Raw genomic sequence first — 19156 nt, 5'->3', positions numbered from 1 at the left:
GTTCCATTTTTCTCATGTTTAGCCTATGGTTTAGCCTATGGAGCAAATACGTGTTTTTTCCCATTTTCTGTTTCTGTATTATAGAGCACTGCAGGCCAATTTAATATAAAATGCTGCTAAAATTGTGTGGGTGTGTTGGTATTGATGCCAGAGTGTGTTTTGTATGTGTGTATTGAGAAATTTGTGTGTGTAAAATACAACAGTTGCATTACATAAATAAACTGTAATTTAAAGGGTTAAAATCCTGAAAATGAATGAGTATTTGATAGTTATGATCAGAACTGATGTTGGTGTCAGTCAGTGAAAGTGGAAAATAATATTATTATATTATATTTTTATGGCAGTTTTTTTGACGTGGACATTTTTGTCCTCTAAGGACCTATGAGTAACTTTTTTTTTATTGATGCACAAGGTTTAAGCAATGAAACTTGCTTAAATGAAATGAAAGCTTGGTAGAGTATTAGTAGGGAGCTTATGTTTTGACCAGTATAAACAGAACTGACTCATGAATAAAATTATGATTTGAGAATAGATATTATTGAGATAAGTGGCTAAACCTGTCCGTATAGCGCATGATCATCGAGTTAAAATGTTCTGCTATAAATGTCTATGTGATTTCAATCTTTTGAAAAAATTGTGTATTTACTAGTTATAGCATAAAACCCCCTCAATAATCAAAACAAGCAAAGTACAACCCCCCTGTTATTTATACCATGATCAATGGAAACATGGGTAAGTGCTTCATGCTGCAACCCCACCCCAATGGTCAAGCCAAATCTATGCCCTTGCCTGTACCACTGGCTAAACAAACAAATGCGCTGTGTTTCTTAAATATAAAAAATGTGTTTCACATGAGCCTACATCATATGTACTTCACAGATAAATACAATCTATTCTAGAAATTCTACAGGATTGTTGAACAAATACAAAATCCGATGTAAAGAAATGCATACCACTTGTGAGTCACGTGACTTTTGGCACAATTTTCTCAACCACAGTCTCACAAATGCATCAATGATTTCTCACAAATGGGCTGAGCCACAACATCTTTAAAACAGTAGATGGTGTAGTGCTGCCACATTCTTTCACTCAGTTTTGTTGTTACTGCAGTAGTTATTGAACATTTATTTAATAAGGGAAACAATTATGGCTTTGTGGAAGAACAGGTTTCAGAAGTACTAATGCGCAGCTTCTTAGGGATTTATAAAAGTGGCTCGAGATAAATGCATTTAGTGTGATACTCGATTTTATCATAGTAGTGGGCTTTATTTTTTTTTTTTATCAAACCGCAGAATGAAGACTTTGCTACATTACAGCTTCATTTTTTGTAACAGCATAATTTCTATAAAGCTGCTTTGAAATGATGTGTGTCATTGTACTGAACTACATATCTTCATATTAAGACACTTTGTTCATTCATTGATCTTCTGGTTTCAGGTCTAAAAAATATGTATCGTAAAATAATGTAGCCTAAAATGTTAGATGATCTTTAAAGCACAAGTTGCAATGTATTCAATGAATCAGCCTTAGGCATAAAGCTATTCAAATTTCTTTAAGGTTAAAAGTGAGGATAAAGTATAAAAAGATCATTTAAATTAACTATGCTCTTATGACTACAAATATAATTCCTGAAAGGTTGTTTTTATCTCATTATTAGTAGAACATTTCTCGTTTTCACCTGATCAGAAGAAAAATACAAGTATAAAATATATTTTTTACTAGAAAATATTGTTATTCATGACATAATTTCTAATTACCAGAAAGGATCTAATTTTTACTAGAAAATAAGTGTTTTTTACCATGTAATTGTCACGTTTAAATGTGTTTGTTCATGTCTTCAGGTCTTTTATTTTGAAATTTGTTCATTGATTATCCTGATCCTGCCATGTTTCATGTGTTTTGTTATATTGATATCAGTCTTGTTTTCATTGGTGGTCTTGTAGCCCTTATGTTTGTCTTTGTCGAGTATTGTTTTGGTGTAACATTGTCAAATCAAGTCGAGTAATTTATGTGTGTTTTGTCTTATTTTGGATTTCTCATTTTAATAAATTCTGCACTTGGGTTCACTCTTCATCGTCATCATCTGTTCCTGTCTTCAGCCTGTCTCAACATTACAGAATACTCAACCCAAACTCTATGAACCCAACAGTTCAGCTCCTGTACCTACGTCAGGGGAATTGTCCCCTGGAGGAATATGTTGAAGACTTCTGCACTTTGGCCAACAAGGTTGGTTTTAATGAGATCACCCTTAAACACTTCTTCCGGTTGTTGGAGTACCTTCAGTCTGGCTCAATACATCGAATTCTCCCTGTGGATGAGTGGTTAATCTTTCACTGTAGGAGAGGCTGATGAGGAACTATGCACTCCTACAGTGGCCGCCAAGCCAGGGTCCCACGTCATGGTCGCCGAGCTTGTGCCACCTTCTGCCACAGATCCTGAGTCTACTCCATGCAGTGTCACAGCCACGCCTGAGTTTGCTTCATGCTAGGTCACAGTAACATTATTTTGGATTTCTCGTTATTAATAAATTCTGCACTTTAGTTCACTCTTCATTGTCATCGTCTGTTCCTATCTTCAGCCTGTAGACAAAACTGAGTGAAAGAATGTTGCAGCACTGCCCCATATACTGTTTAAAAAGAGGTCATGGATCAGCAGCCCATTTGTGAGAATATCAGGACTGTGGTTGAGAAAATTGTGCCTAATGTCACGTGACTCACAAGTGGTATGTCTTTGTTGACACCGGATTTTGTATTTGTTTGACAATCCTGTAGAATTTGTAGAATACATTTTATTTATTTGTTAAATATGATGTAGGCTTATACGTAAGAAACCATTTTTTTTTATATTTGTAAAAAAAATGCATTTGTTTGTAAAGCCAGTGGTATAGGACAACTAATCTTAGTTTTCTCACAAATGGCCCTTTGTATTTGCAAATCACTTTCTGTTTGTTTGAGAGTCGAGTTTTCCTTTGCAAAGCAGATTGTGTTTGTTTGCAAAACATTCATTTGGCAGAAATCTGGCACCATAGAAAGGAAATAACATTTCAAATGGTGCGTATGATGATGTATCCCTTTTAACGCCAGAAGCTGATTCTTAAGGGTTGCATAGAACTTTTGGAGTTGACACACACAGTTATGTCTTCTAGATATTTACAGCCAGAGGGATACAGCCGTTTTCATTGCTTTACAAAGTCACTTCCCTCTACCCATGTAGTCAATATACAGGACAGCTCTAAAATATGAAAATAAAAAATGCAACCCAAATGGGTGTTTTTGTAGCATTGTGTATACTTCGTAATTTGCCGTGGGTTTGTTTATGTTGCCACTGTAGAGGAATTAATGGAAGCACTTTTCTCTCGTAAATCAATGCTGTCGTCCTATTTCACCTCAGGCATCTTAAAATGACCCTTCATATGAACAAACAAAATACATTTCCTCATTCATTGCCAAACCTACGTTTATACAAATCGATTCAATATTTATCCAATCTACCCTTTAGACCAGAAAATAATGTAATTAGCATTTTGCATAATAATACAAATGAAATACTATAAATAAAAACAAGCATATAATTTTAAATAATGTAATGCTTACATTTGACACGTAAACATATTTGTCCATGGGCTAGTTGTGGATAAATGTGTGACAGAAAGTCAATGAATGCCGCAGAAAGACTCCTGTAGGCTGTTATTTTCACAGTGTGAAAGTGTGTAAACGTTGAAATAATTTGACAACCTAAAACTAAAATGTCACATTCAGTCTCTCCCCTGTGCAAATCTCTCCTCATCAGTTCACTGCCACAGGTGAAGTCAAAGCCTATGAGGCATTCCAAATGAGAAAAATATTAGTAATTATTTGATCACGGATCACCTCTTTACAACACTGTTTTGTACAATGACACCGGTGCTATTTAACTATAACAAATCTCATTACATGAGCATATTTTCAAAAATCAATATCCTCCTGAGGATAACACCAGTCATTTCATATAACTTTTTACAGAGTGATCTCATTAGTATTTGTAGGTATTTGTGTACATCACACATAGCTTTTTACCCATGTGACCCATGAATGTGTACAATATCAATGTATGGACAGTTTAAAAATGAAAAACGAAAACATTTAATTGGATAAGAATGCCAATACCTTCAACATTTTGCATTTATTGGATTTTGAACATTTTGAACAAACAAAAACACAATTATGATTGCCCGTTCTCTGGTTGTCTGTATCGTCAGAAATGCATATTTTATTAATCCTACCCTAAAAACTTCCAATTGCTTACAAATATTTATGTAAATATGATTACTTCCAGGTTCCCATGGGACCAGAAGCCGTGCATTGAAGGTTGCTTGTGCAATGTGCTATCAACAGCACCACAGGGAAAGGTGATCACAGTTGAACTGATGTAAAAATGTCAGATGGGGTATGTCACATGTCAGTAATTTGGGTTGATCTCAGGGAAAACCACTTTCAAAATCTATTTGTTGATTCTTGATCAGGTTCGAATACCTACAAATATGAATGTTTGTTTCATGATCTGTGAGTCTGTTATCTAACATAATGTGTATTCCCCTCTTTCAATTTTATTCTCTTTAGATTATCAATGATGTAGTTCCTCAAATGTGTTACGTAACTGGATTTACAAAGAAACACAACTTCTCTTTCCAAAAGCTGATGTCATGTGCTAAATCCAGACTCTTGCCAAGCTATAAGATCAGAGGGCTATAATACTTTACTCTGGAGTTAACCTCTATTTCAGTGTAGAGTGCTGATGTTGCACTCTGTGGACTTGGAGCACTGAAACACATTACTCCATCAGGGAGAGGACACCAACGCTAAATGTCACTGACATCTTGAGGCCCAAAAGTGTTCATACTCTCAACAGAGCGTCCAGCAGTTTATTCAGGAAAAACGAGGCAGACAGCCACTGATCTCAAATGACAGGAAATTGACTTGCATTTTGGCACATTTAGTAGAACTGAAAGGTTTTGTACTACAATCTGGAGTTAACTCAAACTGCAGGTTTACTTGACTTCCCACGAGGTGAGTGAGTGTATAAGTGTGTGAGAGCTATGTGTGTAAGCCGTATTATCTCTGGTCTCGGTGGGATTTAAAATTAAACTGGTTCATCCTCTGAATGAACTCAGATTTATCATGTCTTTTAACATGCAGTTCAACTGCTACATGAAACATGTATATTATTTTCCTAACACAGCAACAAAACCTCTAATACTAAAGAGAAAATGAATGTGCATCAATGCTCTTAACTGATAACAAGATTTGTTGTTGCAAATAAACATTGCATTCTGAATGTCAGTTAGGCTAATCTGATTGGATATCCTCATTAAAATACTGTGAATTTGCATTGATTAGACTTTTGAAAGAAACTTGTCAATCATCATGCCTCTCAGGCTTTGTTCTAAAACCTAGTGAGCTGCCTATGCAGGAAGCATTTAAAGGAATCACTCAGTGAGAAAATTGCAATCCATAATTCATTAAATACTGAAAATATTTGATAGAAAGTAGATCAATACGATACAAAAATTACTGTCCTATTTTGCCCAATATCTGTGCATTGTACATTTTTATGCCTTTAAATTAGAGCTGTCAAAATTAATGCGTTAGTGCATACGATTAATTTAAAAGGATTAACAGGTTAATTTTTCTAAATTGTGATTAATGCATTTACTGTTAATAAAGCATAACTTAACAGAATAAACACTGGTTTCATGTCACGGCTGTGGCTCAGTTGGTAGAGCGGGTCAGCCACTAATCGCAGAGTGGGTGATTCAAATCCCGGCCCACACGACTCCACATTCCGAAGTGTCCTTGGGCAAGACACTGAACCACAAATTGCTCCCAATGGCAGGCTAGTGCCTTGCATGTGTATGAATGTGTGTGTGAATGGGTGAATGAGTCACAGTGTAAAGCGCTTTGAATACCGTTAAGGTTAAAAAGGTGCTATATAAGTGCAGACCATTTACCATTTTACCATGTCAATGATAACATTATGGAAAAAGTACCTCTGCAGTTTGTTTTACAAACCAAGCCTAGATGGAACATTTGATATAACGCAAGTATTGTTCAGCCTATGTAAAGTGCATTTTAATTACAACAGAAGCACGTCAAGTCTTAACTATTACCAAAATGCTGAATAATACGTTTTTTTGTCTGTAAGCGCTTTTCATGTGGAGTTCAAATCGGCATTTGACGATGGCTTTGACACTCTGACGCAAATCATGAACATGGTTTCACGATTGCTGTAGCAATGTGGATAGCCACAGTCTGCTGGCTGATTAATATTGTGGAGGATGAGAGTTTAGGAGATTTCATGCCCATTGCAATAAATATGTAACCTACATGGGGACTAAGTCTTTTGTTCTTTCAATTAATCATCCTCCCAGTTTAGTGCATTTCTATCTTTATACTGTGGAATGCTTTGTTTGGAAAATGTTAAAGCATTATATTGTATTTTGTTTTCTTTTGTTTTGTTTTATATCCAAATATGGAAATAAATGCATTCTGACAGGAAAATATATAATATAGTATGATATATATAAAGAGTCAAATTTCAGCACTTTCAAAATAATTGTGAAACTATGAAAACATATGCGATTAATCATGATTTAAAATGTTTATTGCCTGACAGCACTACTTTTTATGTATTGTGTTATTGGATTAGCAACATGCTTATGCATGTATCTAAAATCTAATTATATAAATTGTGAGTCCAGTCTCCCATGTGCATCGCATAAGTATCACTATGTAAACACTTTACATTGTTTGCCATTATGATCTTGTCAGGAACAGTGTGACTTTCTCTCAATGTTGAGAACAAGTATACCCTACAAAATCTTTGTTTAGAATTGAGTCATTATATTTCATATTAGCATGACACAGTAGCATAAGTAAACATCCATTTGCCAACAGGGGAAGTAAGAGGATCAGATGAGCATGCTTAGTAATCTTCAACTCAGATTTGAATCAATTCAAATTAGATTTTCATATCCAGGCAACATCTCCTGGTGTGTTTATTCAGGCTTTAAACTCACCATTCCCCTCTCGACAGCTGCTAAAGCTACTTCCCCATGTGAGTGACTATGAATGCACAAAATGGTTTATTAAGATCTAAATGTCAGTCCCCAAATGCAATTTACACACTATGCAGAGCTGGAGCTGTTCTCTCTGGAGTAGAGTTATAATCACTGCAAGGAAGTGCTCAAATGTAGCTCATGCCAGTTGCTTTGGGGAGAAGAATTCTCCTTTTCTGCTTTCAGAGTGTGTTGCTCACTAGTGTGAAGTGGCTGTGTCTCTCCCCTCTCTCTCTCTCTCTCTTACCTAATGTGATTGATGGTGAGGCTGATGGGAGGAATGAAGAAATCCTCCACCCTGTCGAAGCGATGGCCAACTGGTTGAGTGTGGATGGTGTGGTGAGATGTGCTTCCACTGGCCTGGCTGATCACCTGATGCATAGAAGATTCTCACATTTAATAGGCACATGAGTTATGCAATTTCATGGAACTCTCTCTCTCTCTCTCTCTCTCCTCTCTCTCTCTCTCTGTCACGAGAGGGAACAATGATGTTATTTAACAACTATGCATTTATTGAACATACTGCATGAGCTACACAATTCAGTGAACTGTATCAATTCTCCCATGCCCATTTCCCTGGGCTCCCAATATATATATGGGTGGGGTCCCCTCCAATACAGGTATAATTTGATTGGCCAACATAATAAGGCTGGTTCCACACACTCTCTCATACACACACACACACACACACACACACACAATGGTGCGGCTACCCTATCCCCCCAGGTAACCTTTATTGAACACAATGATAAACCGTCATCAATTATTACAGAATAACCAGCACCTGTACTCAAGTAACTTTTAACAGTAAGTAAGCTACAAATCCCTTTGTACCTGAAGAACTCAATGTTCTATGATCTATGAAAGCTGTGCATTATGGGGACCATGTCTGTACCTAATAATCATTTGTTAAGCAACCCCGTTGTGACCCCTTGCAATGCTGGCACAATTTTACATTGATTTCAAAGGCTCTAAAACAGTTTTTATATTATCAAAAACATGTCTGAAAACTAAAATAATCTAAACAAACAGACACGCCGAGTCATCTACTTGGATAATCATATGAGAGAAGTATTGTTTGAGAGCTATTAGAAGCTGTGAGAGCAGTCACAGGGTGATGATTAGCACTCTCTAAAAGTTGATCGTGTATCATTAGGCTGAGAGCTGTGGAGGCAGAGGAAGTCATTTTCAGAAACTTGAATGGATTTGGTTGAGTCAAGCTTACCTGGAGAGTTGGAAAGTTTTTCTTGAGATCTCCCCAGCTCAGAATCCACACCTGGTCATTAGACTTGTCATAGTGCAGCTTCACTGGAACCCGGTCCGTGCTTACAGTCTATATTGATGATAACAACAAAACAATGAGTGGTCTGATGACTGATGTTATCATAGTCAGATATTGTAGTTATATTTAAAAAACATTATTTGACAAACATTAGCTCTGAAAAACAGACAATCAGTGTGTTGTTTAGCTTTGATTGAAAATATTTGCGCTAGTGGCGGAAAACTATCAAAAAATAATTTGGCCTGAGTTCATAAAAATTACGTGAATGTGGTGGCATTTTTGCAAAATTATATTACAAGGATCATGTATCACAGCAGTTCCGGGGTGAAATGTCTATTGTTTGTCACTTAACATAAGTAAAAAATTTTCCCAAACAGAAGAGGTTAATATTATAGCGAGATTTAAATCAACAAAACCTACCTCTCTACTCTAACCTTAAACCTAAACCTAACCGATAATGTCATACAAAGCAAATGCAGTTGCTCAAGCAACCATGCCATCACTGACGTATTGATTGATATTTAAGGCAACAGCACTCTTGCTTGTGAAATATTGCTTAAAAGAAATTCTGAATGGCGTTACACAGTATTTATCATTTAGTGAAGTAAAATTGTATAATTATCTTACGCTTAAGCAATTTTGCCTCTGGTCAGTAGAGCGCCTTTGAAAAATGTATCCATTTTCCACATTGCTTGCTTCTAAAGAGTCCCTGTGGGAATTGAATTAAATCACTGGAACTCATTATGTTGATTCATGAGGCTGATTCAACACCCTTTGCTAAAAGCCAACGCTTTTTGACATTCTACAAAAGTCACAATAAAAGTTTACAAGCCCACCAAAGCAGCCAGTCAGGACAGAGAAAAAGTGTTTCGCTTTCAAAACGGACACCTGCATGCTTGTCATATATGCAAAGTTTGGATATGGGTGTGAATTTTAAATGGAATGCTGACAGTAACAATGGCTCAGCCAGTCTGAAATAATAGCTTTGTGTCTATATACATTCTCCATCACCTGGCTGGCGATATTCCACGCGGAAACAAAATGATGCATATTGTGTGGTGGTAGCCTGACTGTGCAATTTTCACACCTCATTTTGCTTACATGGGTGCACACAAATATGAAGCAATTGTTCATTTGCACACTGAGCACTGCAAAAATTATTATTCTCCCTCTATTTCTCAGTATGACTGAACGTTTTTGTAATCAACTTAATTTCCATATTAAAAGAATAGTTTACACAAAAATGAAAATTATGTCATGATTTCCTCACCCTCATGTCGATCCAAACCCGTATTGCTTTCATTCTTAAAAAGAAAGTGATATTTGAAAGAATATTGCAATCCCTGTGTAAAGAAGTCAATGGAAAGGAGGAGGCGAGAACTGGCTTGGCAATATAAATTATATTTTAATGAATAACTTAAACCAAAAGACAAATACACACCTGATGGACATGTCTGATTACTATCTCTCTCTCTCTCATCGCACCACTGTCTGCAATCGGCCTTTATCCCTCTCGGAGGCTTAATTAGCCTGATAAGGGACCAGGTGTGTATAATCACAACCCGGCCCCGCCGTCCACCCTGCCACACCCTGATTTTCATACAATGGCAGGTTTAGTGACTCACTTTATGGTGAAAAAGCACCCAAAGTGTCAAAGTCCATACAACTTGTAAATATTAAAGTGAATCACTATTCTCATTGCATGGAAATCAGGGACTACAACATTCTATAAACTTACTCCTTTTGTATTTCGCAGAAAAAATGGATTTGGAAGGACATGAGGGTGAGTAAATTATTTTTGGTAGTACTATCTCTTTTCGTTCTCCACAATGTGAATATTTTGTACAGCTTGACTTGAAAACACACAGTATTAAGAGAAAAGGAGAGTAAACTAGTTTTCACGTGTAGCTAGGTTGAAAAAGTGTGATTGTTGTCTTCGGCTGCAATCTCCATGTGTGCAATAATCTTTGGGAGCAGATGTGCACGTTGAGTTGAAATCCCACCACATCCCTCCCCTCCTTTTGAGGATTACATCGAATCATACAAACGTTTTAGCACAGATAAACAAATTCTCAACGTAATCCTTAGCAGTTGTGCAAAATTTTCAAATGTACAAACAATCAGCAGAACTTCTTGGTTGGTTGATGAATAATGAATCCTCCAGCTTCAATGGAATTTGTCAATAAACTGTGAGTAAATAACTTCATAAATATTGGATTTCTCTTTCTGTTTCTCATTTACTATAAGATCAGGCGACTAATTAACACTTGCTTGTCTAAGTGGGTGAAAACCGAACCCCAAGTTGAACAAATAATGTGTGTTTTCCATGCCAACACATCCTGAGACATTATAAAACAGGAATGGAAAGAGGGTCTTGCTCTTTGAACATCATAAATCTGGATTTTTCCCCCTTTGTATAAGAAAATTGAGTTAAAGGTTGAATATTGAATTTCTGATTTTTTATATATATTTATATTCAACCTTTTACTCAAATTGTTATGTTGACAATAGAACTTGTATAGAACAATGCAAAACCGATGCATTTTTATTAGTGGTCTCATACTAATGTACTCCACTATACATTTCAACAATTAAGACTGTACCCAAAGCAGTAGGGATAATTATTTAATCAGTAATCCATGTAATGAATAATAATTGATTAATTTACTGTGAAATATACAGTGAGGAAAATAAGTATTTGAACACCCTGCTATTTTGCAAGTTCTCCCACTTGGAAATCATGGAGGGGTCTGAAATTGTCATCGTAGGTGCATGTCCACTGTGAGAGACATAATCTAAAAAAAAATCCAGAAATCACAATGTATGATTTTTTAACTATTTATTTGTATGATACAGCTGCAAATAAGTATTTGAACACCTGAGAAAATCAATGTTAATATTTGGTACAGTAGCCTTTGTTTGCAATTACAGAGGTCAAACGTTTCCTGTAGTTTTTCACCAGGTTTGCACACACTGCAGGAGGGATTTTGGCCCACTCCTCCACACAGATCTTCTCTAGATCAGTCAGGTTTCTGGGCTGTCGCTGAGAAACACGGAGTTTTAGCTCCCTCCAAAGATTCTCTATTGGGTTTAGGTCTGGAGACTGGCTAGGCCACGCCAGAACCTTGATATGCTTCTTACAGAGCCACTCCTTGGTTATCCTGGCTGTGTGCTTCGGGTCATTGTCATGTTGGAAGACCCAGCCTCGACCCATCTTCAATGCTCTAACTGAGGGAAGGAGGTTGTTCCCCAAAATCTCGCAATACATGGCCCCGGTCATCCTCTCCTTAATACAGTGCAGTCGCCCTGTCCCATGTGCAGAAAAACACCCCAAAGCATGATGCTACCACCCCCATGCTTCACAGTAGGGATGGTGTTCTTGGGATGGTACTCATCATTCTTCTTCCTCCAAACACGGTTAGTGGAATTATGACCAAAAAGTTCTATTTTGGTCTCCTCTGACCACATGACTTTCTCCCATGACTCCTCTGGATCATCCAAATGGTCATTGGCAAATTTAAGACGGGCCTTGACATGTGCTGGTTTAAGCAGGGGAACCTTCCGTGCCATGCATGATTTCAAACCATGACGCCTTAGTGTATTACCAACAGTAACCTTGGAAACGGTGGTCCCAGCTCTTTTCAGGTCATTGACCAGCTCCTCCCGTGTAGTTCTGGGCTGATTTCTCACCTTTCTTAGGATCATTGAGACCCCACGAGGTGAGATCTTGCATGGAGCCCCAGTCCAAGGGAGACTGACAGTCATGTTTAGCTTCTTCCATTTTCTAATGATTGCTCCAACAGTGGACCTTTTTTCACCAAGCTGCTTGGCAATTTCCCAGTAGCCCTTTCCAGCCTTGTGGAGGTGTACAATTTTGTCTCTAGTGTCTTTGGACAGCTCTTTGGTCTTGGCCATGTTAGTAGTTGGATTCTTACTGATTGTATGGGGTGGACAGGTGTCTTTATGCAGCTAATGACCTCAAACAGGTGCATCTAATTTAGGATAATAAATGGAGTGGAGGTGGACATTTTAAAGGCAGACTAACAGGTCTTTGAGGGTCAGAATTTTAGCTTATAGACAGGTGTTCAAATACTTATTTGCAGCTGTATCATACAAATAAATAGATAAAAAATCATACATTGTGATTTCTGGATTTTATTTTTTAGATTATGTCTCTCACAGTGGACATGCACCTATGATGACAATTTCAGACCCCTCCATGATTTCTAAGTGTGAGAACTTGCAAAATAGCAGGGTGTTCAAATACTTATTTTCCTCACTGTATGTAGTAAGATGTAATTTAAATGTAATGGCCATATTTTGTATATACAACATGAAGATCTTAAAGACCATCATATTCTAATACATCTTATTATGATGTCTTTAGGAGCTCTTCACTGTATATTCTAGCATACCAACTACTGAAAATAACTTCTCTCACAACATCTAAACTTATTTTACTTTGATCAAGAGATGTTTTCTGAAGCTGATCTTAGTAGGGATTATAGAATGCCCATGGTTAAAAAAAGTAATTTAGACTTTGCTTACTAAAAATTAAGATGAGGAATGAGCGGATGTGAAAATATGTAATTAGAAACATAATTAAAAATATGCTTGGCACCAAAAGTGATTTGGAGATTATGAATTATGCAGTAGCTGTAATACATTAAATACATTAAAAATTATGTTTTTTTTTTTTGTATCAGTAAATCGTGCTCCATCTCAGCATCATTATTCAAATTTTAGAAGGTGTCTGTGATGTTTACAAGAGTAGGAGTTATGGTTATTGATTTCATGGCTTACCTGCACAGCCTTCTGGGACTGGATGTCTACAATGAGCAACCTGTTCAGCAAAGGTTGAGTGGCATAAATGAACTTGTCCTTCACGTTGACTGCTGATGTCCACAAACATTTCTGATCTTTCTCCCCCTCAACTTGTGGACAGACCTCCTCCTTCATGAATAATCATAAAAAAAAAGACTGGGCCATCAAAATTGATCACACATAGAATCATTTTGGATAATTACACTTCATAGACAGTATATGAAAAGTTTAGAGTAACTAATTAAACACCTTATACAGTACTTCTGTTACTGAAGTACAGTTGATATATGCTTTGAGCTTCAGAAAACTCTTTAGTGCACGTTTAAAGGCCAAAGTAGTGGCAAAGCGATAAAAGTTATAAAAGCTGTAAAAGTGAATGCGTTAATGCAGGTAATTAATTAAAAAAAGTTAATAGCAATTAACACATTTAACATTAATAAAGCATAAACCAGCATATACACTTGTTGGACAGGCGGAACCTTTGTAATGTGTCCCCTCGGAGTCCTTAAACTGACGCATACACCACAAACACACACAACAGTCGTGTCAGTGATAAAATGATGGGGGAAGGACCTCTTAATGTAAATAAAGAGTATATTCAAAAGAGCATAGTTTCTCTAAGAGTTCGCACAAAATATTGGCATCTTTTTAAAAATGTCCTTTCGCCTTTGTGCTACTGGGTGTGGCCGTAATCTCTCCCCACCGGATGGCCATGAAATCTGTCTCGAGTGCTTGGGTCGCCAGCACGCTGAGGCAGCTTTTGTGGAGGGGTCATGTTCTCACTGTGAGAACATGCCCATGGCTATCCTGCAGGTCCACCAGGCCACGGCACTTAAAGTTCTGCACAAGGGTAGGACCGACTCAGGGCTCATTCAGGAACTGCGCACAGTGACCGACCTCGCTCTACGGGTGATGAAAGTCACACCCCACACCCTGGGTAGGACGATGTCCACCTTGGTGGTCCAAGAGCGACACCTGTGGCTCAACCTTGTGGAGATGTGTGACGACGAGAAGGTCCGCTTTCTTGATCCACCCATCTCCCAAGGGGAGATCTTTGGCGACACTGTCGTGGACTTCACCCATCAGTTCTCGACGGTGAAGAAGATGATGAAGGCCATCAAACACATCCTGCCTCCTGGTCCCGCACCATCGGAGCCCGCACACGGCCTATGAATAGAAGATCCTATCTCGACAACTGGCTGATTCTATCTCACTCATGAGATCTATTGTGTGCATACAAGGACCTTGTGCTTCAGCACCTCAACCGACTGGGGGTTCTGGTCAACTGGGAAAAGAGCAATCTCTTTTCTCGGTATGGAGTTTGACTCGTTTACCATGATGTCACGCTTTATGAACGAGCATACACAGTCAGTGCTGGCCTGCCTGAAACCTTTCAGGTAGTGGTGCCATTGAAACTATTTCAAAGGCTCCTGGGGCATATGGCATTCTCGGTGGTGGTACTCCCCTTCGGGTTGAGTCCCAAGGTGGGCATGGCACCACGACATCCAGCGTCTGACTATCATGCTACGGTGCTGCCATACTTTCAGCCCTTGGTCAGATCTGGCACTTCTATGGGCAGGGGTTCCCTTAGAGCAGATCTTGAGGCATGTCATGGTAACAAAAGATGCCTTGAATTTTCATGGGCATGCTATATCTGGGCTCTGGAGAGGGCCCGCCTGCAATGGAACATCAGCTGCCTAGAGTTGCTGGTAGTATTGCTGGTCCTGTGGAGGCTTTGGCCATTGATTCAGGGCAAGCACTTGTTGGTCCAGACGGACAACACAGCGACCATAGCATACATAAACCAACAGGGTGGCATACGCTCATGTCGTAAGTCACAACTCGCCCGCCGCCTCCTCCTTTGGAGTCAGCAGACGTTGAGGTCTCCGTGAGCCACTCACCTCCCGGGCATCCTCAACAGTGCAGTGGATGCACTATCACGACAGGTAACACTCTGCTGAGAGTGGATACTCTACCCCCATGCAGTCCAGCTAATTTGGGAGAGATTCGGGAAGGCACAGGTGAACCAGCGGCTAGAACTCTGGAACCTCCATGTCTGGCTCCTGATTCCCTCTTGTGATCTCTCTGTGGTCCTATCTGCCCTACAGAGAGCCCCCTTTGAGGCCCTGGAGGCTAAGCTCAGCACTTTGTCACTGTCACTCCAGACACTAGTGTTAATTGCATTTTGTGTGCCAGAGCATCTGACATCAAATCAAATTTACAAGTGTTGTCTAATAATAAACGTAGATTATCTAAAATTGTTATTCATGTCGGCACTAACGATGTCCGGCTTCTCCAGTCAGAGATCACTAAAGATTAATGATTAAAGAGGTGTACAAATTTGCAAAAACGATGTCAGACACTGTAATATGCACTGATCCCCTCCCTGCTCATCATGGTGTCAAGGTTTATAGTAGATTAGTGTCACTGAATGGCTGGATGTCTGAGTGCTGTCTGGAGACTATAATAGGATATATAGACAATTTTAAGAGTTTTTGGGGTTGACCTGACCTGCTAAAAAGAGACGGACTCCATCCCTCCAGGGAAGGTGCCACTCTCTTCTCTAGTAATTTGGCTCATAGTCTTAATCATTATAGTATTTGACTAACTGGGGTCCAGGTTAGGAAGCAGACAAACTGGTTAATCTGAACATCTGCTAGCTGCCTTGAGACATCACACAAGTCACATAAACTACAACAAATAGAGAAAGTATCACCTAGATATCTCATGGAGACTGTGTCTCTTCCCTGAACTACCAACCACAAAACCCTCACTAAATCATTTAGAAAAAATTTGATTAAGGTCAAACATGAACAAAACAAACAAATTAAAAATAATCATCATATAAAGATAGGGCTACTAAACATTAGAACTCTTTCTACCAAAGCTCTAATAGTTAATGAAAATATTACAGATCATAGATTGGATGTGCTCTGTTTGACTGAAACCTGGCTTAAACCAGATGAATATATTACTTTAAATAAATCTACTCACCCAGGTTATTGTTATAAACATGAACCTCGTCTGAAGGGTCGAGGAGGAGGTGTTGCTGCAATTTACAGTGAAGTTTTTGGTGTTACTAAGATGACAGGATATACATTTAAGTCTTTTGAACTAATGATGCTCAATGTGACACCGTCAGATATAAATAAAAAAAACTATGTCATCTTTTACCTGTGCTACAGTGTATAGATCACCCGGGCCTTATTCTGATTTCCTTGGTGAACTTGCTAATTTTTTTATCAGATCTTGTAGTTACCGTAGATAGAGCTTTAATTGTTGGTGACTTCAACATTCACATAGATATTGAAAATGACACATTGGGATTAGCATTTATTGATATTCTCAGACAAAAGCTGAGACAAAACTCCATTGCCATAATCATACGCTAGATTTAATTCTGTCATATGGAGTTGATGTTGATAATATTGAAATTCTGCAGCAGAGCGATGACATCTCGGATCATTACCTCATCTCTTGTATGCTGCGATCAGCTAATTTTACTCAATCTACACCACGCTATTATTCAGGTAGAACGATTCTTTTGACCACTAAAGACAGCTTCACTAACAATCTTCCAGATCTATCTCATACTCTCAGTAAACTGCAAAGCCCAGAAGAACTTGATGAAATAACCAAAAATATAAATGCAGTCTTCTCTAGCACTCTTAATAGTGTCGCCCCTTCAATTAAAGAAAACTAAAGAAATAAGCCCTTCACCATGTTACAATGATCACACTCATGCTCTCAAGAGAGCAGCTCGGAAAATGGAGCACATGTGGAAGAATACAAAATTAGAAGTATTTTGTGGTGCATGGAAGGATAGTGTCTGTAGCTACAGTCACTAAAAGCTGCCAGGTTATTAAACTCATAGAAAATAACCACAACAATCCTAGGTGTTTATTCAGTACTGTGGCTAAATTTCATTTTATCATTGTTACATTGGCTACCTGTTAAATTACGCTATATTCCATCACATTCATTATGATCACAAAAGTCTGGCCTGTTAATAGATCCTAGAATATCAAAATCCACAAAAGGAGGTAGATCCTTTTCATATTTGGCTCCTAAACTAAGGAATAGTCTCCCTAATACTGTTCGGTATGCAGACACACTCCCTCAGTTTAAGGCTAGACAAAAGACTCATCTATTTAGTCAGGCATAGACCTAATTTGTCCTTCAACTCACAATTAGGCTTCTTTTAGTCTGCCGGAACCAGAAACCAGAAACATTGATCATGATTGAACATGATCAATAACTCTGCAATAATTGAATGGCATTTATGCTAATATTATTTTATTTGTTTCCCTATCTCAACCTCAGGAGTCCTATCCTAAGGTCACCAGACCCGGCTGGATCCAGCTCTATTCCTGCTTCGTGTTGGACTCCACTGCTACGTGTCACTGTATGATGATGACTAAATTCAGCCAGTGCCAGCCAAACATCACTTCCATCTATTATGATGGACTTCAGATGATGAACTGGTGCCAACTCCAACCAAAAGACATGGGATACTTCATATGCCATTGTCTAAACCTTGAGTAACGCCACCAGGCCCAGTGCTCGTGGTATGCCCATTTTTAGGTGAGCCTGTGTACTTGGTACACCATGTACCCTGTAGATATGGTCCTCCCAAGTGGCATCATTCCATATGTGAACTTCCCCGTTGATTATTCCATGTGAGTTGTTGTCCACATGTTAACCTCCCTCCAGTAGGATGTGGTCTCCATAGTGCTCTCCCTCTTGGAGAGTGAAGAGCACTTCCCCAGCGCTATTCTAGCAGGTGCTTGGCAGGAAATTGCTTAATAGAAAATCAGAAAAGGCCACCACCTGTAGCCTCCTTGGGTAAGTGCCTCCTCCCACCCTTAATGGGACCAGGGAGATGCCTTAACTAACTCAATGGAAGATCATGACGTGGTCGCACACTCACTGTGAGGCACGCAGCAGCTTGCCCATGTCTACTCCTCTGTAACTCATGACATGGTTCAGCATCTGTGGCGTTTCGTATAGGAACCCCTAGTGTCACTACATCGGCACGACTTCGAGTGAGTGACAGACAACAAACGTCTTGGTTACTGATGTAACCTCTGTTCCCTGATGGAGGGAATGAGACATTGTGTCCCTCCTGCCATGGTGCTGAACCGACCGCTGACATGGCCAGGACTCTCTCTTGGCTCCTCAGCACAAATCTGAATGAGTGGTGCACACCATCTCCTTTTATACCCGTATGTCTGGGGCAGAGAGCGGCATGCAAATTTAACTCACCAATTTTCATTGGCCTTTTCTTAATAAAGCAAAGGTGATTGAGGCTCTGAAGACTGAACTCCTAGTGTCACTACATCGACACAACATCTTGTTTAATCCATCTGGGAACAGAGGTTACATCAGTAGCCAATAATAAGAGAGGTTTGGACAACTTTCTAGTAATTATTACAGTGAAAAACATGAACAATATTCCATAAGAATATTATACAGTATATAATGCTGAAATATAAACCAAAGCAAGATCATGCTTTATTAATGCCTAATTTTTTAATTTAATAAAATTAAGTCATTCTTGGATTATCAGTTCAGTGTAGATACAGTTTTCAGTGTCAAAATTATTTAGATAATTAATTCTGTACTGCAGTACCGCAACTGCCTAAACGCAGAGTATGCAGCCTGCGTAGGGCACCAATCCTGGTCGCAGAACACTCTCTTCGCCATGCAACCACATCTCTCACTCGTGTGCCTCGCACCCACACATCTCTCGCGCGCACCTACTGTGCACTCGCAGAAATGCTGTCTGTTTGTGTTCTAGTAATCAATCATGTGATCGGCAGAGCAAAAGGCATTTACACTTAATGTGGATGTTTACATTGATTAATAGAGCAGGCAGTTTAATCCACATGTTAAGGATGTTTCCCTGCACTAATCAGCCCGAAGTAGCTACGATAGTTTCCAGTACCCCCGCGAGG

General features: G+C 38.8%; 1 protein-coding gene across 1 annotated transcript in view; it reads right to left on the bottom strand.

Annotated features, from left to right (window-relative positions):
- fstl5 (follistatin-like 5) overlaps positions 1-19156 on the bottom strand; it is a 246588-nt gene that overhangs the window by 8508 nt on the left and 218924 nt on the right. Inside the window, 3 exon segments of the mRNA XM_052149538.1 lie at positions 7341-7465; positions 8319-8426; positions 13179-13328. Coding sequence (XP_052005498.1) covers positions 7341-7465; positions 8319-8426; positions 13179-13328 — 383 coding nt within the window.

This window comes from Xyrauchen texanus, chromosome 19 (assembly GCF_025860055.1).
Source record: "Xyrauchen texanus isolate HMW12.3.18 chromosome 19, RBS_HiC_50CHRs, whole genome shotgun sequence".
NCBI classification, from domain to species: domain Eukaryota; kingdom Metazoa; phylum Chordata; class Actinopteri; order Cypriniformes; family Catostomidae; genus Xyrauchen; species Xyrauchen texanus.
This window is presented reverse-complemented; position numbering and strand designations above follow the sequence as displayed.